This window comes from Sphaerodactylus townsendi, linkage group LG01, assembly GCF_021028975.2.
Source record: "Sphaerodactylus townsendi isolate TG3544 linkage group LG01, MPM_Stown_v2.3, whole genome shotgun sequence".
NCBI lineage: Eukaryota > Metazoa > Chordata > Lepidosauria > Squamata > Sphaerodactylidae > Sphaerodactylus > Sphaerodactylus townsendi.
The window spans coordinates 63829465-63851992 of record NC_059425.1 but is presented as its reverse complement, the minus strand read 5'-3'; the positions used below and the strand labels follow the sequence as shown (position 1 = coordinate 63851992).

Sequence of the window (22528 nt, the reverse complement as noted above, 5' to 3'; positions counted from 1 at the left end):
CAGTCATACGTGCTTCTGACCAAGCGGTAAGGATCCGCAATTAGGGTGCTCCCTCCAATTTTACACTGTAAACGGTGTTGCGGAGTAGAGCCACGGTAGGCAACGAAAGACCGCAGGAACCGCTTACGGACGGAGTGTGCAAAGGTCAGCAGGGGCCGCAAATGAGCTCACCGCCATGGCTTTCCTCCGCAGTCGGTCGAGCCCACCTCTGCCGCTGCCGGCGCTCCCTCCCGCGCTGGAACCCGCATGGAATGCACTGGGAATGCAGACCAGGCAGTGGGCGGGGCTTCCTCCGCCCCACCCCCTCGGCGTCCCCCTGCGTGCCTGTCACCACCCCCTCCCCCTAAGCGAGCCGGCGTCTCCCGCGAGCCGCCTGCGCGTCGCTCTCCGTGTTCCCGACCCTCCTTCCAGCTTCTCTTGTTCTCCCGTCATCCCCCCCCCTTCCCGTCGCTGCCCTCCAGTGTTGCTCCTTCTCCCCCCCACCTTGACTACCCCTCTTTCCCCCCCCCCCCCCCGCCAACTCCTCGGGTTGGGCCAAGCAACGAAGTCGGAGGGCGCAGGAGAGCCAGCAAGCGGGCGAGCCCGTCGGAGGTTGCCAAGGCATTGGCTGGCTGGCGCCGGAGGGGACCCCCCCCCTGCAGCCTCTCTCCCCTCCCCTCGCTCCCACCTCGTCGCCTCTTGAGATTCCGGCCAGCTCCCGAGGAGAGAAGAGTAGAGCGAGGAGCGGGGGGGAGAAATACGCCCTCCCCCCAGCCCCTGGGCAGAAACATGAGGTGAGCAAGACCCGGCCGAGCCTACCCGAGGGGCTTCCACTCCCGGCGCCCTCCCTCCTCTGGCTCTCTCGGGAGCAAGGAGGGGAGACCTCGCCGGGCGGGAAGGGAGGAGACGGGGCTGGGGGGGTGCGTAGTGCAACCGGGAGGTAAAAGGAGGGTGGATTTCCAAAGGGGCCCATCAGAATGAAGGGGGATCCCCTGTGGCGTGGGGAGGGGCCCTGCTGGGGAAGCCGCGGGCAGGCGAGGACTGTCGATCAGTTTGGAGGGAAGGAGCTGCAGCGGGGAGGGGGGATATTTCCCTCTCCCCCTCCTCCCAGGTATCTTGCTTTGGAATTCCCACGGTGTTTATATAGTGTGTGTGTGTGTGTGTGGTGCGGGGGGGTTCTCCCTCCCCTCTTTCCGAAGATTTCTTGCGGGGCGGGAAGGGAGTTTGTTTTCTGACGGCAATGGAAAAGAGAAGAGATCGCGCGGATGGTGTGTCCATAGGGATAATAATGGCTCATCTGGTGTGCAGCAGCAGAGCTTTTGTTGCAAACGAGGGGTGGGGAAGGGGTTTGGGGTGAGTGCGCAGAAGGGGAGGGGGGCGGTGAGACCACTTTGTTAAGGAAGGATGAAAGTCACCGTCATCCGGGGGACGACCGGCGGAGGGGTGGGGGCAGGGGTGGAAGGGCCGGGCTAATTTCAGTGTCCTTTATTCGCATTTGAAAATCAGACGTGGAATCACCTAGGTGTCCGCTGCTTCCGAATTCAAGGCGGGGAAGTGTAAAAGCGCCCCCCCTTCTCTCTTTAAATTGGCGTGTGTTGCATTGCAGCAGCCCCTGCTGGGTTTTCTTTTGTGTAATCGATAAATAGGAGGGAAAAAAATCGCACACTATGACACTCAGCCCCTCAGCCATGAAAGAGATGTGATGTTTAACGCTATCAAACAGGATGTCTTGTTTGATGCCAGTGAAGTACATATATTTCTTTCCTTCTCCTGGCTGACCCTTGAGGAGGGGCTTCATTTGGAATTTTTAAAAAAAATTCTGGATCTTGCAGTCTGTAGCTACCTCTCCCCTTTGACGCAACACTTGCAAATGAGACTTGTAGGCTGAATACTGTTCATCAGACTCCAGAGAAGCTTATCCTTTTAGCTCAAACTATGGGGGGTTGGGTTTGCCTGTAATTACTGGTTATTGTATTTGAATTTCCCTTTAGTTAAAAGATTAATGGCCAACATTTGTCAAGCCCTTTAGCATGTAATACAGTAAGGTTCTCAGGATAGGGCCTTCAGGTTCTTTTAATAAGACAAAATATTAAGTAACTGACTTTACCATGATTTTAAGTAGTTCCTCTAGTGAACTTTTTAGAGGAATGATTTGTAGTGGAAGGCTGCACAGTCAAAAACTTGCATCCATGAAGTTGTTCTCATATTTTTCATGCTTGTTTATACCTTTAAATGCGTTATCCAGGCATTCTATCTGCCCTTTTTTGGGGGAGGGGGGATCAGTTATGTTTTAAAAGTTAGATGTTCTCAATGCATTTGAGCTCTGACTAATTTAGAATGTATTTAATCAATAAACTTGAGTTTATGTACTCAACTTTTGCTAGGTTTGAAATATTAGTTGTTTTCTATGAATATCCCCAATTCCTATCTCTGTCCAAATACAACAAATCTGTTTTAAGGAGCTTCTACAGCTTCTGCATATGTTTCCTTGTTGGGACTGCTAAAGGACCTCCCATTAATTGTGAGGTATGTACATAATGAGTTGAACACATGGCAAAAAGAAGTGTTAACATGTGTTCAGCACTAGTGTTGACAGGATACCATGTATTTAAGCATATGTCATCTCATTGATCTAAGATGTGATCCTCGTAGTCAGATTTCAACAAAACTTTAATAAAGGCCACATCAGTATAACTTTCTTTTATGTCAGATTTCTTTTTTATTTGCAGGTGGTGGATAGGTTTAATACTAGGATATTGTCGATACTAGTATATTGTCGATTAATACTAGTAATTTAAAACTTTCAATTTGTTTGTTTACTCTTTTGTAGACTTCCAGTATAATTTATACAATTTGAAAAGTTTGGTTTCTTAAGTACCCCTTAAGAAAAACATGTAGTAGGTTCTTTGAATAAAACTTTGATATCTGTGATAATCTATGCCAAAAAAAGTTTAGATAAACAGTTGATATAAATCATCCTTCTGTAGACTGCACTTGAGGTTTTTGTTTGACTAACAGTGGAAAAATTTCAGGAGTGGAAGGAGGCAAATTTGATTCTGTTTCGAAATGTATCTTTTTCTAAGCTGGGTTTTCAGTGATCTGTTGGCTAACTCATTTGTATAAGTTCAGCATTAACCCCAAATCCAGGCAAAATGTTGTTCTGTGGCAAATTTACAAGTTTTAGCTTTTGAATTATCTACTTTTGAATTATCTAGTATACATAACTGATAATCCAGGTTTGCAACTGTTTCCCACTATTGCTACCAGCAAGAAGGAATCGATAATACTTTGGCACATGACCTGTATTTAAAATGATTTTCTCATAGACCTAACTAAATGTCTGTGCATTCTAGAATAATAGTAGATGTCTGAAAATCAGATTTAATCTTGTAATGTCTGTAATGCTTACTTGGATCTGTATGCATTTTATTCATCTTTGAATTCAAGCAACGTTAAGTTTGTACAATACAAACTTTTAAAATAGATGTATTGTCGAAGGCTTTCACATCCGGATTCAACTTGTTGTGGTGGGTTTTCCGGGCTGTGTGGCTGTGGTCTGGTAGATCTTGTTCCTAACGTTTCGGCTGCATCATAACAGACACAGTGTGTAACAGACTTCTCTCTGTGATACACCTCTGAAGATGCCAGCCACAGATGCAGGTGAAACGTTAGGAAAAAGATCTACCAGACCATGGCCACACAGCCCGGAAAACCCACCACAACCATTTTAAAATAGAACTTATGTGTTCTGTAAGCAAACTTGGCAGCAGTCCTTAAAACTTTCTCACTTAACAATCAGTTTCATTAAGTGGTATTGCTTGGATGTACTAGCAGAATACATTTAGGAATACATTATAAGGGATTTTCATAATCTTTCAAATTGAAACGTGACAGATCAAAGTTGCTAAAAGTGCTTACATTTTAGTCTGTTATCTGTGAAAATTAACAAGGTATCTTAACTGTTATTATATGCCACAATTTATGTACTGCAAAACAAAACTGCTGGTGTAATGTTTTGTAGCAATACAGCGGAAGATTTACAGACTAACCCATCTTATCTCCTGTCTTTCGGTAATGAGAAAATCTGCTGTACTGTTTATGTAGATGTAAGACCATTTAAAAATGCCACGTGTCCATATCATGTAGTTTCAGCTCTAAAGTTGGAAGTCTTTCTGAAACAGATTTCTTGATAATATGAAATCATGTGAGATACGGGCAGCCCAATCTGAAGCTTGATGCAGCTGGGGACAGTGCTGTGGCTGTGCCATTCCAGAGGGCTTTCAAACAGTGTGGGGAGGTAGAAAAAACAAAAAACCTTCCCAGCTGCTTGAAAGTCCTCCTTGGGGCACTGTTTGTGGCACAAAAGCCCAGGTTAAACACACTGCCCCCCCCCCCCTGCCTCCCAATGTGGGCATCCATTTGGACACCAGTGTTGCTCCAAGGCGGCCATAACTACTGGGTTTCGCCGCCATGGAGCTGTGAGGTGACCAGAAGCCAGCGTATTTGCTCCCTGCGTGGGTGGGGGTGCCCTTTATACTAGCAGAGAGGACAAATGCATTGGCACAAGGCTGCACCTTGCCCTGAAGTTGCCCTTCTCCCTCTCTAAATTGGACTGCAAGTAATGTATCTTAGTGCTTGAATCATTCAGAAAATGGAAAATTTCTATTTGGGAAGCACAGTCCCCTTCGGAGTCATTCCAGTCTAAGCTATTGAAATCTATGGTCTTTGACTGAAGTTACTTTCCATAGGATAGCAATGTGCATGTAAACATGGATGTTTAAATCATAAAATGTTAATGATAATTTGAATGTAACCTTTCTAGGTTATGAGAAGAATATTTAAAATATTTTAATGTTGCATTTATAAAACACTTTCAGTTTTCACAGATTTTCACTGTGGTTGAATATGTTAGTAAGAATAGATTTCTATTCTTTGTAGGTATCTCTTTTCACTTGCCTCCAATATTCCCTCTCAAGCTTCCATACTGCTTCGCAGAAGCTCACTCTCACTGAGTGGAACTGAGCTGCCAGCATGAGTTCCTCTGCCGGGTGGCTACCCAATCTGCACAGCACCAGTATCTCCACACGGTTTATAAGGAACATTGCTTAGCTCAGAACACTCTAATATTTTGAGTACAAGAAGACACTAAGGACACTTTCACACATGCAGAGTAATGCACTTCCAATCCACTTTCAGTGAACTTTGCAGCTGGATTTTACGGTGCGAAATAGCAAAACCCACTTGCAAACAATTTTGAAAGTTCATTATTCTGCTTGTGTAAGAGTGCCCTAAGTTCCACGTTGTTATTTTGGGGGAGGCTTGTAAAATCCTTCAGCAGTTGTAAATTTATGTGAAGGTTTAATACACCTTTTAGTAAAATAGAATCTGTCAAAGGATGTCAACCAAACAAATCAGTGCAATCCTGTTGCTAGTTTGAAATACTGTTGGAATAGCATGTTTATCTATAAGTTGATAAAGCAAATAGTAACGCATCTGAAGGAAATGGTAGTAACTGAATTTAAAGTAAATAATCTACATTGCCATCATCAATAGTCCAGGTTGACAGTCAATGCTTATTTCTATTTAAAGTCAAGGTGCATTTTGTCTGTGTCTTACAGGAATTATGGAATGAACACAAACATGTGACCAGTGTCTGCACTGGTTTCACATTTCATTAATACAGGTAATATATAAGAGTCAGAATTGTGAGCAGGCAGATAAGTGGCATCATTGTGTTTCAGGTAAGACTTTATACTAGTGTGAATGTAATCCTTGCTGTTATAATAGCTGATCCAGGATTAAGGGGGGGGGGGGGCGTTACTACTTCTTACTGCATCAAGTGCTTTTTTCTCTTCATATACCAAAGAGGAATTTGCCACTCCAAAAAGGCAGTAGCCTTTGGCACATTGGGAAAGAATGCTTGAATAGGTAATTGTCATTTTGTTTTTTAATAGCTAAAATAAAACTATGATTGTGTCCAGTATAATCAATTAAAGTGTGGCGTATTCTGAGTTTAGAACATCCGGCTGTTTATGGTCTTATTCTTTTTGGTTGAATTGATGTGCAGGGACAACAAAGGAGTTAAAAAGAAGCCTTTATGCTGGTGACTAGCAACTTCTGTGATACTGAGATATTTTGAACTTTCAGTTGTGTTGTCAGCCAATTGAAGGAACTTTAGTCATTTGCCTGAAGCAGAAAGCTGACTTCTGTTTTAGGTTATGCACCTGATTTCTATAGCACAGTGATGGCGAACCTATGGCACGGGTGCCAGAGGTGGCACTCGGAGACCTCTCTGTGGGCACGCACACCCAGAGTTCGTCATGTGTGGGGCGGAAAAACACCCACACACCCACACACACATCTAGGCTGGCCTGGGCCACTGAGCATGACGTGTGCACACCGCGGTGAGCAGGGAGGACTCGGCTGACGGGCCTGGTGCCTGTGCTCTGGGTGGCTGCTGCCCAAGGGGGTGGGGGTGGGGGGCACAGAAGAGGCAGAGATGCTAGAGAGGCACAGTGCGGTGCGTGCAGGACTTGCTGGAGGCTAGAGCGGGCTGGCCCTTGCTCGAGCGGGTGGGGCGGAGAAAGAGGGAGCCAACTGTTTTTTTCTAAACTAAAACCTCAGCATTCAGGTTAAATTGCCAGGTTGGCACTTTGCGATAAGTAAGTGGGGTTTGGGTTGCAATTTGGGCACTCGGTCTCAAAAAGGTTCGCCATCACTGCTATAGCATGTAGAATCTTACAAGAAATTTCTTTCCTTTATGTGAAATGGAAATGCATCTTATAAGATAGTGCTTGCATCTGTGGTTTCAATATATCCTTATGTTAAATTGTTTAAAAAGATTTTAATAGATTAAACTTATTTAGATACATGTATTAGGCTTACTTGCCTTGTTTGGGAATCAGGCATTATGTTTGACTTCCAATAGCAGTTGAGGGTTTTATACTTTTCCTGTGGAATGTGGTGGTCTGCCTATTAGTCAAGTGCTGGCTCTTGTGCTGATATTCTGATGTTTAAAAATCATAATTTGTGACAATCCCATCTTTCCAAAGTTGATCTCAATATCTGTACATGTGAAGATGCTGCAAAACAGAATTCTGAAGAATTCTGTATTGCTGTAGAATGGGGTTCCCTCAATTCTCCCCTCAATGTTAAAATCTAAATGCAATACAAAAAAGGTATTGGCCCTGGGACCCTGACAGCCACAGCAGGGTCCCAGGTCTGCCAGGGCTGGGGCCGCAGGAGAGGGCTCCTGCACTGTGACAAGTCAGTGAGGCCCATTAGCATCAGACTTACAGATGCTGACTCCAACATGACCCCCTGGGTGAACTGTAACCTCTGCCACCTGCTCCTCAGTTGCTCCTTGGCCCTGTTGACTTGGGCAGCCAAAGAGGCCTCTGGGCCTGAAAGACCCTGTCCGGGAGTCCTCAGTGGTCCAGCCAGAGAAAGGTGTGTGTGGCCCTCCTTCCCCACAATCTAAAAGGGGAGGCAGACTCAAGATCCCATTGGCCAATACAGGCCCAGGATGGGCCAGACAGACAATCAATGAGGGTCTGGGGAAAGGCGCTGCACAACTGAGCTGAATCAGCTGATTGGGGGTGTTAAAAGGGTGAGGAGGGTTATGGTGAAAAAAAGCCCGGTGAGGAAGGTTGGTGAGAGAGAGGAAGGTTGACATCAAGGAGGAAAAAGTGGAGATGAGAGAAAGAGCGAGGGCTGGAGAGTGAGTAGGCAGGAGAAGGAGCCATGGTGAGCATGGAACATGGACCTACTGAGCTGGGCCGGGCCTAAAACCCTGGTCCCAGGGACCAAGGACAGGTTGCAGATTGTCTGGGAAGGGACGGAGGGATGGCCGACAGGCCTGACCCCACACTCTGCAGGGGTCGCTCCTCACACTGCATTAGGAATAAGAACTACCAGACCATGGCCACACAGCCTGGAAAACCCACCACAACCAGTTGAATCCGACCGTGAAAGCCTTTGACAATACATAGGAACATTTAACTTCGTCAATCAAACTGCGTAGATAGCAATTGCTGCCCTTGCTTCTAGTAAGTTCTACTTGGTTCACAATTTACACTTCCCTTGTATTTAGTAATCTTGCAGGTGAACTCTGAGCCAAATAAAAATCTGTTTCACATCATCCTCTTCCCCTCCCCCTAATCATATATTAATAAAAAATAAAAACTGACTGCTTGACTTGAAGTCTTGTAAGTGTTCATAGTTAATATAAGAGTTTTGCTGCAAACTAATGCCTTTAGTTGCTAAAGCAAACAATTATTATTAACTTTTGTAATAAATAGTGCATGATTTGTAAATTAAGAAACTTTAGTTTTTAAACTGGTCTCTGAGGATGAGGAGCTCTCTGACCTAAGTATGCAAAATATTAACATTTTGATTACTGAAGGCCCACTTCATATATCAGTGTGTCCATCAAATAAAGATAGTCGTTTCATTTACAATTGAATTTAGATAGATGTTTCACTTTAACACTCTTATAAATATTATTAGCAATTTGTAGGCTTTTAACGATATTGCAAATTCCAGAAATTATATAAGCTGTGTCTTCACACTTGTATAATATTGAAAAAAATACGTTTGTTATGAATGAATCTGGCCCCTAACATTTTGGACTGGCTCCCAGATCCAAAGAAAACTTGTCAAGGCCTGTTCTAGCCACCCTGCCTCTCAACAGTTTTCTTGCACATTTTCGGAATGCACAACGAAAGAGAATTTTAGGAGAAACTGATAACTGCAGAGTTGAAGCACAACAGAGATTTAAAAAAAACCTGTAGCACAGGGAACTCAGCATAGGTAGTGTGAGTGTAGTCAGTCCCTGAACCCCCTTGTAGCATTATTGGAGAGGGGGCATGGTATGCTTAAATACACCCTTTGCTTGCAGATGTCACAAAATTCAGCTCCAGATGAAATCTTCAGAAAATTTCTGCTGGATGATTCTGTAATTTTAGTAAGTGTTAGATAAAACGATTTGTAGGTTTGTATGCTTCTCTTGTGATAGTTTAGAAACAAGAACTGCTAGGGGTGGTTACCTGGCTTAAAAGGAGTTAAATTGGTCCCCCAGCAACCTGATGCTGTTATGCCATGGCCTAGTAAATCTTTAGTCATATATAAATAAACTTAATGCAGTATTGGCTAATACCCGTTCACCCTTTATTACATGTACACATGCCCATGAAGCAGTCTTAACACTCTTGAGTTAGATGGAATTTCTCAGTCTGCAGAAAAATTTATTTGGATTTGGTGAGATAAATAACTTCTGATGATAACTATCTTGCAGAATTTTTCTGAAATGCCAACAGACAATATATGTAGAGGTAACTTATTCATTAGAGTTCCTTGATGTATTTTGGTCAGGGCAGACAAGGGAATGTTACCCCATGTAAAATGGTATTTACTGGTGTGCCTCAGAATCAGCGACTGGTAACAACACAAGATGGTAGTTTTAACCTTTTAAAAGGCTGGGGAGTGAATGCTTGCTCTCATATCTTTATGGGAGATTTTGTTAGCTGACTTCTGTAATTGAAATGTCATTGACAGGTTCCGAATATGTGAAGAATGTTGCTTTCTGCTACATCATGATATTTCATTTATACATTTATTAATTAAAATATCTATATCACACCTTTCCTCGCTGCTCAAGGCGGCTTACAATAATCATTAAAAAACATTTTATGTTAAAGCCAAAACTAATATAGCACCCCTCCCCCATTCCTGCCATTCAAAAGCCCTGGCAAACAGGCAGTCCTGCCATTCAAAAGCCCTGGCAAACAGGCAGTCCTTTTTTTCACCATAACCCTCCTCACCCTTTTAACAAGGCTCCATCTCACTTCAGGGAGCTGATTCTGCAGAGCCATAATGAGAAAAGTCTGTTCTCTTGTCAATTCCAGATGGCGAGATAAGTAGTGGGATAACCAACAGATGGCTGCCTGATGACTTAGTTGACTCATAAGGACTTATGGAAGAAGATGGTTCTTCAACTCTGGGGGTCCCAGGTCATGAAGGCTTTAAAGGTCATAACCAGCACCTTCTATTGAACTCTGAAACAGACTGGCAGCCCAAGTAGCTGTTTCAAAACAGGCAACATCTGTTTCCAGCAGTCAGCCCCTGACAGTAGTTCGGTTGTTGCATTTTGAAGCAGTTGCAATTTCTAGGTCTTCTTGAGTGGCAACCTCAGGTAGAGTGTGTTTCAGTAGTCCAGCTGGGAGATTATTGAAGCATAGATCAGTGTGACCAGGTCAGCAAGTCTAGGTAATGGGAGAGTTGGTAAATGAGGTGCAGCAAACAGAAGGTGCTTCTAACTCTTTCAAAGAGCTGGGTGTGGTCCATGAGCCCCCCAGCTCTTAACCTGCTTTTAAAAAGTTACTTCTATCCCATCTAGGACAAATTGAATATCAGCCTTTCCATCCAGTATTTCCTCTGTCTTGTCAGGTTTCATCTTCAGCTGTTCTGCCTTAACCACCTGATCACAACCTCAAAGCATTAATTCAGAACCAAGACATACGTCTGGAGGCTTGGATAATGAAATAGAGAGCTGTGTGTCATGTGCATATTGATTACACCCCGCCTCAAAGCTTCAGAAAATTTCATACAGCAGCCTCACATATATGTTTAATAGTATGGTTGAAAGGATATAACACTGTGCCGCTCCCCAAATTAAATTCCCCCAAGTTGATTCTGCACCATGGGTGGAGATTCTGTGTTTGGTCAGAAAGAAAGAAGTGAAATCACTGCAGAGCTAATTGTCTCTCAGTTAGTTTCTGGGATCAAAATGGTTTTCGTAAAACATCAGTAACAATTTACATGCATCTGATTCTTTCTACTAGTTGAATTTTGGACTAACCTATTTCTAGACATTTTTCGGTACACCCGGTATGCTGCTGTGATCTATCCTTTAAACCAGAAGGGCACATGAAACTGTGCTAGATCCCTTCTTTCAAGAAAACAATTCACTTTGTGAACCATTTGCAGCTATAAAAGATACTTCTGGCAATCACAGTCATCTGAGCATTCAGGTATGGTTCTGAAATGCTCTCAAACTGATAACCTGCATCTCCATGCAGAGTTCAAAGATCAGGTGAGGTGCTTGAGGGACTGGAACATTGACTCTCAGCTGAGCCAATATCAACTGTGAAATTGGTAGACTTCTGTATAACTCCCTGTGCACTTCCTTTCTAGTGGGTGCTTAGTAGAATGAAAGTTTGGATTTACCATGAAGGTTCCTTTTATTTAGTGGTGAGGAAGACATGCTGTTGGATGGAATGTTTGCTTTCCTCAGGTCCTAAGCTGGTCATAATATATGTATTTATTTTATGGACTTATATACTGCTCATTCCTGGGCTCAGGGCAACGAATAAAATAACACTGTTCCAACCTATAATATATATCTTTCTGTCTTAAGACCAGATAGAAAAAAACAAAATAGATATACAGAAAAAAATAAAACAGAAGGGGGGGGAGCACTCCATTGAATGTTCATCCTAGTGGCTAATAATTGATGGTAGGTTGTTGGGAGGCTGACAGATGGTATAAATGAACAGCAGGTAGCCTCAATCAAAAGCCCTGTAGAACATCTCTGTCCCGCAGACCCCTGGAACTGGTATCATCCAACAGAGAGTTCCACCAGGCTGGTGCCAGGGCTGAAAAAGCCCTGGGTCTGATTGAGACCAACTTAACATCCTTGGGGCCAGAGACCACTAGGAGATTACTGTTGGAGGACTGAAGTGTCCTCTGTGAGCAATATGGGGAAATGTGGTTCTGAAGATACAAGGGTCCTAAACCTCAGAGCCTTAAAAGTCAAGACTTCCTGTCTCTGCTAGCATAAAATGCCAGTCTTTGTCTATTTAGACACCTCCATAACTGAAAATTATTGTCATTACAGTTATGCTTCATATTATCTAAAATGTGAGAAAATGTGACAACATCAAATTCCTATTAGGCCCATGTTAACTTCCTTCTCCCAACAAGGTAAACTTGGGGGATTTTCATTCTGTCCTCCAAACTGTCAAGTTGAAGGAACTTTCACACCAGGTGCAGTGTTCTGTTCTTGATTGGAAGAGTGCTTCCTATTAGATGTTGTCCAAAAGCACTTTGTTTCCTATTGGTTGGGATTGGCTATTGGAATTTTGGGTATTGTTTTTTAAATGGGCAGCTGTAGGACCTCTGCCCAAAATCCATAATGCATAACAAATACAAACCAAAGCTCAAGTGGTTGCCTTATGTCCCATTTTGAAGCATTGCTACTGAAAGCTGCTGATTATAGCAGCCTTTCTAATTGAGTTTGCTGTGATGCCTGGAGGAACAGGTTATTGCTGAGCATTGTATGTCAATGTAATTACCCCCTGAGCCCATTGTCTTAAAGAGCTTGGATTGAAGGATAGTATGCCACAGACAAGCAATCTGATAGTCTAGGAGTTGGCCTATAAATATATGTTCTTAACACCCTGTGAACATCTGGCACCTGCCAAGCCTTCTCACTGTGGTATTGTGGTGCTGGAGGAGGAGCAGAAATGTTCTGAGATGCATGAAACCAGGCTGTGTGTGCTAATATCTCTTCTGTAAAAATCATTTTCATGATTAGTGTTTTGGTGAAACCTCTGTTTGAAGAGATGACCAGCAAGACCTTGCAGTGCCTCATATTGTCTCCAGTACGAAAATATATCCACTGCTGATTTATAGATGTGATAATTATTTCAAGAAATGTTTGAGATTAAAGTGTTCTACTGCTTCAGATCAGCAGCCTGAGCCACCACCTATTTCTATTGAGTGCTAGCTAGCAAAAGTCACTCCACCTTATGAGTTGTATGACTCCTGTTGACTCAGTGTATAATGTCATCCCAGACTAGTCTGATCTTGTCAGATCTCAAAAGCTAAGCAGGGTCAGCCCTGGATAAGAGACCTCCAAGGAATACCAGGGACATGATGGGAAGGCAGGCAATGGCAAACCACCTCTGAAGGTCTGTTGCCTGGAAAAACCCGCCAGGGCTGCCATAAGTCAGATGTAATTTGATGGCAACCCCCCCCCCCCAAAAAAAAGAATTGTAAAACAGCAGATCAAATGATCTAGACCAGGGGTCTGCAACCTGCGGTTCTCCAGATGTTAATGGACTACGAATCCCATCAATGGTCAATTGGCCATGCTGGCAGGAGCTGGTGGGAATTGTAGTCCATGAAAATCTGGGGAGCCGCAGGTTACAGATCCCTGATCTAGACCTTGTTTTCTTTGTTGTGGTCTTTGATATTCTTTTCTTTCGAGAGATGGAATTTTTCCTCTGTTGAACCTGTGGCTGTATCAATATGTATAATGCATTTTGTTAACATTTGTAACTTCTCTGTTGATTATGAAGTTCTACTCCTTCAGGCATTGCACTGTTATTTCCACATCTCTCTATACTTGTTTCTTGGGGATGAGTGTCGCAGAAGATTGTCCACATAAGAATGAATGTGTATGATTTGAGTATGATGTGTAATTATCACCACAGTTATCATTGTGAAGTCTCAGAATGCCATAGAGAAGCTACAAGGGGAAGGGCTTGAGCAGAAAGTAGTTCCTTTGTAAGTCAGCCTGAGAAACTTCCAGTGTGACAGTAATGTTAAAAGTTAGGCTTCCATTTAAGTCTGTTAAAGCTACATAATTGTTCCTTAGTGCTTCCTCCATAGATTTGAGTGCCTCTCTTGTGAAATGTTGATATTTTACAGTTTTGTTTAGGAAATGGAGAATCTAGGTTCTTATTATTGCTTTTCTGTCATTGTTCTTTTGGGGAATTGTAAAAAAATATTAAATATATTTTCTAGAATCTTTCTGGTGATACTAGCATTGTTGCCTGGAACATTAGTTAGTGATAGATGGAACTTCATGTTGGCTCTTTCCCCCCCTCCCCCTGTGCATTTGGATATCAGGGATATGATGAATCTATTGGAGGGAACTCTGATAATTCAATAAAATAGAATAAAATCCCTCACCCACTGATCTATGTAAGAACAATTCCAAAATTCTTGAAAGTATATTCTTAAAGGTGGCAACCAAACATCAGCTACCTTCACTGCTTCTGTTTCCTCTGTTATAACTGGGGAAGAAGGCTCTGGGTTATTTTCTTGAAATTTGTTATTTGGCCTAGGTTTGGACCAAAGCTACTTGTTAAATTGTTCTGAAACACTGGAGAATATGGTGGGAATTAAAAATCAGAAAGACTATCTTTCTGTTTTCTAGACATGGCCTTCTTTTTATCCATGATCTCGACTTATACCATATTGTTTATATTAGCTTCAAATAAATTCCCTCCAAGGAAGGGCGTTGTAGCCTGGTTAACTTTCGATGGTTCAAACCCAGGATTGTTAAGCAATTACTTCTTAGGTCATTGTTCTAGAAGAAAACCTTGACAGTCTAGACTGGCATCTGTCGTTAACTGGTCTTGATTAACTTCCGTACTCCGTCTGTGACTTTCATAATATTGGGAGGGACATTCTGTGATTATTGCATATCCACATGACTATCATCCTTGCAAATAGGGAGGTTGCTGATAATGCTCGTAAGTCATGTGTGATTGCTTCATGAGATGATTTAATTGCAAGTTCACTCTTATGGTCAGCCTTGTCCTTCTCCATTGCTATTTCCCAAAGACCAGGGTGGCAGTTGGGGCATCCAGTTATAGATCCATCGACAGGACTTGGGCACTGTGGGGAAAAGAGTAAAACTTTATTATTATTACATTTGTTTGATGGGTGGGAAGCCCACTGCTCTTTCAACACAATAAAAAAGTTATGTTTTCCATTATTTTCTCTGTGAGGTTGGAAGGAGGGGGAGTTCTGGGAAGAAACTCTAGTTCCCTCTAGTGTCAGGTTTGTTGTAAAAGAGGAGAATATAGCCTGAACCATCATTTTACACAGTCAAACTTTCATCTTGGTGGAGAGTAAATTTTCCTGCTGAGGGGTTACTGTAAAATTATTGACCCTCTGTCAGCTGCATAATAGTCCCTTAATTATTGCCAGAGTTCTGACCGGAAACCAGACTCTTTTTGGCTTTATCACTAGCAGATATCACTTTTGGACTTTATCATAGCAGATAGTGTCTTCAGATGTTACTGAATATTGATACTCTGCTTCTGAATAAGACTTTTCATTCATCAGCTTACATTTCCTAGTTAGCCCTAAGCAGCTTGCACCATTCCTATTGTGGGAAGTGTTGCCTTTTAATTTGGGTTTCTTTAGAACTGAGCCCCATCTTAGGTTTTGTAATCAAAAACAGCATACTTCTATTGCTTGGGCCAAAGAAAGTGTTGCGGAACAAGGGGGAAAGAAAAGTCTTTTTAAAAAAGTCTAACAGAGGTAAAGAGGGAGAAGAATTCTGAGTGGAATGTTCACATGCATAGATAGTGTAGGAACCCTATCTAGTGGAGCTCCTGGAAAAAGCCTAGGCGAGAAAAGGATTTTTTTTGAGGGGGGGGGAGGGTCCCACTGATGGGGGTAGGAAACTGAAAAGTTACCTACTTCCTTATCTAAAGGGATGAAATGCTAACTCAACAGGTTATTGTTCTCAAAGTGAGAGCAATCTTTTCTTTGAAAAGTGGTTAAAAACAAACTCAATTTTAAAAAATGAACATATTATATAGATCTTGGATACAGGGCCTTTAATAGGAACACAGGATCACCTGGGTCCACTTAGTGGATTGTTGTGGTAAGATATACGTTTTTGTTATCTCTCAGATACCAGTGAGTACAATAACATGCCAATCCAGTAGTAGACACATGATAGATATAATGAATGCATTATCATTTATGCTGTGTTGTAAAGTATTATTGGATTTAAAGTATTACATTCCATAGTACATCAAAATCAGATACTTAGATTTGGTACACTGAAGCAGTATGTTGCTCACAGGACTGGATTCCATCAAACAGATCTTTGTGAGCAATGTTGGGGTTTTTTCCTTGCTGATTCATCCATCATATTGTTCCTGGGGTCCCCCATGTCCTAGGACTAGTGGTTTGGGGTGGCATCTGGGGCTGAGGCAGGAAACTTGTGCTGTATGAGTGGAAATTTTACATCTATGGGGTCCAAGCCATGGAATGGATCTTTGCTCTTTTCTCTTTGTTTCTGCTTCTCCCTGTGTGCATTTTTTTCCAGAGCTTCTTCTAAGAACCTTGGAGTTAGCATGGACTGCAGTGAGAAAGGTACATCCTCAGATGTTGGCCTGCCATGAACTGAAGTGCTCTACTGCTGATGCAAGTCAGGAGAGAACTGGATAACGTTGTTTGGTCATAGATTCAGTTTAAGAGATTTGAATTATTTAAAGCAGGATCTCCAACCTTTTTTATCAGAAGAAGCAGAGTCAACAACAAAATGACAGCCACAGGAAACAGAGCCGCACATGCACACAGAAGATTCCTAGTGTATGAAGGAGAAAATGGTAATTTTAAAAAATGCACTAGGGAAAGAATAGTGAGTGAGGATAAGACCAATATTGTGATGGCCACTGCTTCAAAATATTATTTTAACGTGCATAGCCAATCAGAAGCCCTGCTGGAAAGAGCATTTTAGAAATGCTTGGTGAGTGCCAAGAATGGTTTTGGCAGGTGCCATGTTGAGGACCCCTGATTTAAAGAAACACAATAAGTACCCCAACTTTCTCTCCAATGGGGACCCAAAACATCTTATATCATTTTCTTTTCCTCCATTTAGCCTCCTCACCACAAGCCTGTAGTAGATTACTATGAGAGATTGACGGACCAAAGGCTAATTAGCTTCCATGTCAGAATGGGGATTTGAATCCTGGTGTCCCAGATCCTGGTCTGACATCATACCAGCTCTCATCTTTGCCTCCCCTTGAGCCGAAAGCCTCTCGAGGGGAGAGTCCAGCTTCAGGAGCCTCTCCGAGGGAGAGGCCAGCTTCAGGGAAACAAAAAAAAGAGATAGTAAGGGATATCGAAGACCGGGATCTGGGACCTCAAGATTAGAAACTCCCCTACAAGCCATACAAGGTTAAGCAAAGCCTTTACAGTATGGTAACAGCAATTGCTCACATGTGTTGTATGATGGCCACTGCAGGGCCCACCTAAGTTATGCAAGTTCTGTGGAGGCTGCTGCTGGGCCCAGATAAGTTATATTTCATTGTCTGGTAGCTGCTGCTGCACCTGGATGAATTGTGCAGATTGTGTGGTAGCAGATTGCCTAGTAGTTGCTGTTGCATCTGGCCTGGGGCAGGAAGGAGGGAAGCAGGAATGGATTGGGAAGCCAGAATAGCTCTAGGAGGGGCACTTCCTCTTCTACTTTGACAATTATTGACAGAACTCAAGATTTGAAGACAATACAGTTGTAGTTGCCTAACAATCCCTACAGTGGACATTGAGACGATCCATTTTGTAAAAGGTACAGATGCTGCTTCTGTTATTGGAGGAAGAGTTAACCTACTTTTTTTCTGGATTTTTCTGCAAATCTGGGGCTTATAGGTTTGTAAAAAGATGTGTCTTGTCTGTAGATGGCACTATGCTCTGGATTTAAGTATCTTTCAGACGGGGCTACATGAAGAATTAGATATATTCCTGATGACCCAACAATTCTTGGAGGATATCAAAGACCTTCTTTTATCCTCTATCACTTTCTGTCACTTGTGGACAAACTTTTTTCTCCACAGTGATGACTTTATTTGAAAAAGAAATTAGAGAGGCCAACAAAAACAAAAATGTAGTGGTAATGGGTGATTTTAACTATCCCCATATAAACTGGAAAAATGCATGTTCAGGTCATAGTAAGGAGAGAGCATTCCTGGATATGCTAAATGACTGTGGCTTAGAGCAGATGGTTGTGGAACCAACCAGGGGAGAGGTGATCCTAGATCTAATTCTATGTGGGACCCAGGACCTGGTGCAGGAAGTCAGTGTTGTTGAGCCGATAGGGAACAGCGACCACAATGCTGTCAGATTCAGTATCTCAGCATGCAAAGAAGTGGCAACTACTAATGTAGTTACATTCGCCTTCAGAAAATTTCTCAAAGATGAAAGAGGGGATGATGCTTAAGAAGGAAGCTGAAAATCAAGAGAGTCAAAACTGTCCAGGATGCTTGTAGGTTATTTAAAAACACAGTAATAAGCTCTCAGCTGGAATGTGTTCCACAGGTTAGAAAAAGGCAGCACCCAGTCCAAAGAAAGCCACCATGGTTAACAAAGAGAGGTTGAGAGTTTCAAGAAAAAAAAGAAAATGTCTTTTAGAAAATGGAAGTCCAGTTTGGCTGATGAAGAATATGAGAGGGAACACAAATGGTGGCAAAAGAGAAGCAAGTTAGCTTTAAGGGAGGCAAAAAAGGATTATGAGGAATGCATGGCTGCGAACATCAAGACCAGTAACAAACAGTTCTTCAAGTACATCAAAAGCAGGAAGCCAGCAAGGGAAGCGGTAGGCCCGTTAGATGACAAAGGAACACCAGAGACTGCTGAGAAAGAGTCAGCATGGCTTTTGCAGAGGCAAATCCTGTCTTACAAACTTACTAGAGTTCTTTGAGGGTGTAAACAGGCATGTGGACAGGGGTGAACCGGTGGACATTGTCTACTTGGATTTCCAAAAGGCTTTTGACAAAGTTCCTCACCAGAGACGGTTGAGAAAACTCAGCAATGAAGGAATAAGAGGGGAAGTCCTCCTATGGATTAAAAACTGGTTGAGGAACAGGAAACAAAGGGTGGGTATAAATGGGAAGTTCTCACAATGGAGAGATGTAGGGAGTGGTGTCCCCCCAAGGATCCGTTTTGGGACCAGTGCTCTTTAACCTTTATTCATAAATGACCTGGAAGTAGGGAGTGGAGTAAGCTCAATTGGCCAAGTTTGCAGATGATACCAAATTATGTAGGGTGGTGAGAACCACAAAAGGATTGCGAAAGAGCTCTAAAAGCGGACATGATAAATTAGGTGAGTGGGCTCAGAAATGGCAAATGCAGTTCAATGTAGCAAAATGTAAAGTGATGATGCACATAGGGGCAAAAATCCAAACTTCATACTGCCTTCCACAGGGGTCAGTGCTATCAGTCACAGACCAGGAAAGTGATTTGGCGTCTTAGTTGATAGTTCCATGGGAATGTCAACTCAATGCATGGCAGCTGTGAAAAGGCAAACTCTATGCTGGGATCATTAGAAAAGGGTGATCATAAAACTGCAAAGATTGTCATGCCCTTATATAAAGCAGTGGTCGCGACGCGCGGAGTACTGTGTCCAGTTCACAATTAGCGCATCTCAAAAAGGATATTGAGGAGATAGAAAAAAAGTGCAGAAGGGCAACAAGGATGATTGAGGGACTGGAGCACCTTCCTATGAGGAGAGGCTGCAGCGCTTTGGGGACTCTTTAGTTTACTTGGAGAGGGGCTGGGGGGATATGATTGAAGTCTACAAAATTATGCATGGGGTAGAAAATGTTGACAGAGAGAAATTTTTCTCTCTTTCTCACAATACTAGAACCAGGGGGCATTCATTGAAAATGCTGGGGGGAAGAATTAGGACTAATAAAAGGAAACACTTCTTCACGCAACGTGTGATTGGTGTTTGGAATATGCTGCCACAGGAGGTGGTGATGGCCACGAACCTAGATAGCTTTAAAAAGGGCTTGGACAGATTTATGGAGGAGAAGTCGATTTATGGCTTCCAATCTTGATCCTCCTTGATCTGAGATTGCAAATGCCTTAACAGACCAGGTGATTGGGAGCAACAGCCACAGAAGGCCATTGCGTTCACATCCTACATGTGAGCTCCCAAAGGCATCTGGTGGGCCACTGCGAGTAGCAGAGAGCTGGACTAGATGGACTTTGGTTTGATCCAGCTGGCTTGTTCTTATGTTCTTATGTTCTTATGGATGCCAAAGTGTAAACTAACAAATCTATCACCTTGTACTGTTTGTGCCTGTATTTTCCCAAATGATAGAATTGTTGTTTGGCAAATCAAAAAAGGTCTCTGTCTCCCTGCAGTGGATTCCTGTTGCCATGCAACAATGTTACTTCCTGTACAAGAAATTAAATTGTTTTCCATGCATATTTATTTTTCTAGATGCAATGTCTTATGCTTTAGTTCTTATGCTTTAGTTCTAGATGCAATGTCTTAAGCTAAGTGCTGTAATTCTGGCTATGGGTAAACGCTGGCATAGCTGTTGCCCAGTTGTAGATGCACCCTCAAAACCTAATCTACTTTTCAGCCAATTGACCTTAAAATACTGGTTATATTTTAGTTGATAGCTGGCATCCAAACAGTTTTTTGTGTGGGTGGGAGGCATTTCTGAATGTGCAGGAGGGGGGGGGGGTCTCCAATTTCTGCTGATTCATCTCTTCTGCTTCAGGCTCTGAGCTGTTCAAGAGGAACTTCTAACTCTTCAGGGGAGATTTTGGGTGATTGCAGGAGGATGTGGGGAAACCCCCTTTCTGCGAGTCAAGTTGTACTCATTACAGTCCTTAGAATCAAACCCTACAAACTTTACAGAGTTTGCTTTTATGATTTTTATGTGCTCGTGTAAAATCACAGCATAAATTTAGTTCTAGCTGTAGGCAATAGATTGCATAGTAAAATTGCTGAGGCCAAAAGAGAATGTGGCAAATGGCAGGTCTATGGTGGAAGATATGCCGGTTCCAGATATCCATTTGACTACCTGTTCAGTAGTCTTGTGAACAGGAACTCAAATGGATGTTGGGAACTGGCATACGGGCAGACCCTAAGATTTCCTTACATAGAAGCAGAAAGTTATTACGTGTTGCCTTTCAACTCTGTTGTGCTATCTTGAGTATACTTTTGTAACATTTAACAGGCCTCTTACAATTCAGTAAACTATATGAAGGATCATGTGTTATCCAGGCATTCACAGCCAGAATTAACTGGCTGTTATGGTCCTTTTGGGCAGTGTGATTGTGGGCCTGGTAATTTTTATAATTAATGGTACAAGGAAAAGTTGAAACAGTTGCTATTACGAGTAAGTTGATCCAAACTTAATGGTATTCTTGAGCTACAACGAATGTATTCTGTATTACTTTTCGGAGTTGCTCAGATGTCATCCAGATCTTCAGCATTACTATATTCTCTTACTTGATTATTGACACTGTAGTGAAAGGAGGGAATTAAAGCTGCCTTGCTTTCGCTTGAGGCAGCCAGGGATAACAGAACAGCTTTTAAATCAAAACCTCCTTTTCTTGTTTGATTAAAATTCCTTAGTTGATACATCTGCAGAGCTGCTTGAAGTTTTGCTGTACTTTTCACAGTTACATCCTATTTAAAGCCTTTTAAAGTGTCAGACTCCTCACCCCTGCGCAACATGCAGCCCAATAGTCATGAACTGGGGCCCACCAAGCACCTGTCAACTCCCATTACTATAGAGTTCTATAATCAACTTTATTTCTGTCTGTCTGACACTTAAAAGGAATAACTGCATATTGAACAAACTTCCTAAGCATGAATGGCAAAAAAAATGTTGCATCAGAAAACCAAGGGATATTAATTGGTAGTTAATGGGAAGCTAGCTTGATAAGTAATTTAATGGCATGATTATTGCAGTTCTGTTTCATGGCATGTAGTTTTTTTTTGGGGGGGGGGGTTTCACCATTAAGATGCAGCGAGCATGAAGACCCTGTAAGGTTTTTAAGGCAAGAGAGGTTCAGAGGCAGTTTGCCATTTTTTGCTTCTGCATAGCATTCTTGGTGGGTCTCCCATCCAAGTGGTAGCCAGAGTTTACCCTGTAGAGCTTCTGAGATCTGACAAGATCAGGTTAGCCTGGGCCATTCAGGTCCATTCTAGACATTCCTGCAGTTAGGAAAGGGCAGTATGTTGTAGGAAGGTGAAGGGTGAGAGATATTAGATGTTATCTTTTCCAGTAATACCCACCCCTCATTATTTTCATTATTTTCTTTTTTAATACTGCATGTTGATACACAATAAAGCATGCATTCAAAAACTTAGCACTACATTTTAGTTATATTGTTTTTAGCTAACTCTTTTTGATCCTAACTTCCTGCTTTGGTGTTTTGGTTAAGAATGTATCCATTCTTAAAAGGAGATTTAATTCGCAGCGCTATTGAGAAAAGAATTTAGCACTTTCTCATGGGGAGACTTATTTTGGGAAGTGCACAGTGCATGGGAATATAAAGGGTGTTACGATACATGTTAGGAAGATTTATGGAGTCTGATCTGGAGATCATATTGGTAGTTGTTGAGAGAATCGTGTATTAGGGTTTTAACACTGATTTGCCTTTTAACAAAGATACACTCATGGTCTGTCAGCAGTAACCAAAGAAGGGATGTTTTGTTTCTGTTTAATGCTGGAGCCTTCCTTTAGTGTAAGAACCACCAGCAGGGAAATCTTTAAAAAATTAATCAGAGACGGCTGCCTTTCAGAGCATCCATGGAACAATCATCTTGAAGACCCAAAAGCTCTTCTAAAGAGCTTGGTTTAACAACCCTTTTCAAACTGCAAGGGATGTAAATCTTCTGATTTTATCTAAAACACTACTCTGTAACATGGGAGCAGCCACTGAAAAAACAAGTGGGCAGCACTGAAAAGTGGCCCTTGTTGGGCTTGGAATG

At 42.4% G+C, this 22528-nt stretch overlaps 1 protein-coding gene across 5 annotated transcripts in view; it reads left to right on the top strand.

Moving 5' to 3' along the window:
• The first annotated feature begins 339 nt into the window (after positions 1 to 339).
• ENAH (ENAH actin regulator) overlaps positions 340 to 22528 on the top strand; it is a 141118-nt gene continuing 118929 nt past the window's right edge. For 3 of the 5 annotated variants that reach the window (XM_048505964.1, XM_048505884.1, XM_048505537.1), the window contains exon 1: positions 942 to 1090. In XM_048505964.1, coding sequence (XP_048361921.1) covers positions 957 to 1090 — 134 coding nt within the window. In that variant the 5' untranslated portion in view covers positions 942 to 956. Of the gene's footprint in view, positions 774 to 941; positions 1091 to 22528 lie in introns of those variants that run through there. The other 2 variants (XM_048505804.1, XM_048505622.1) reach the window with 1 other exon arrangement.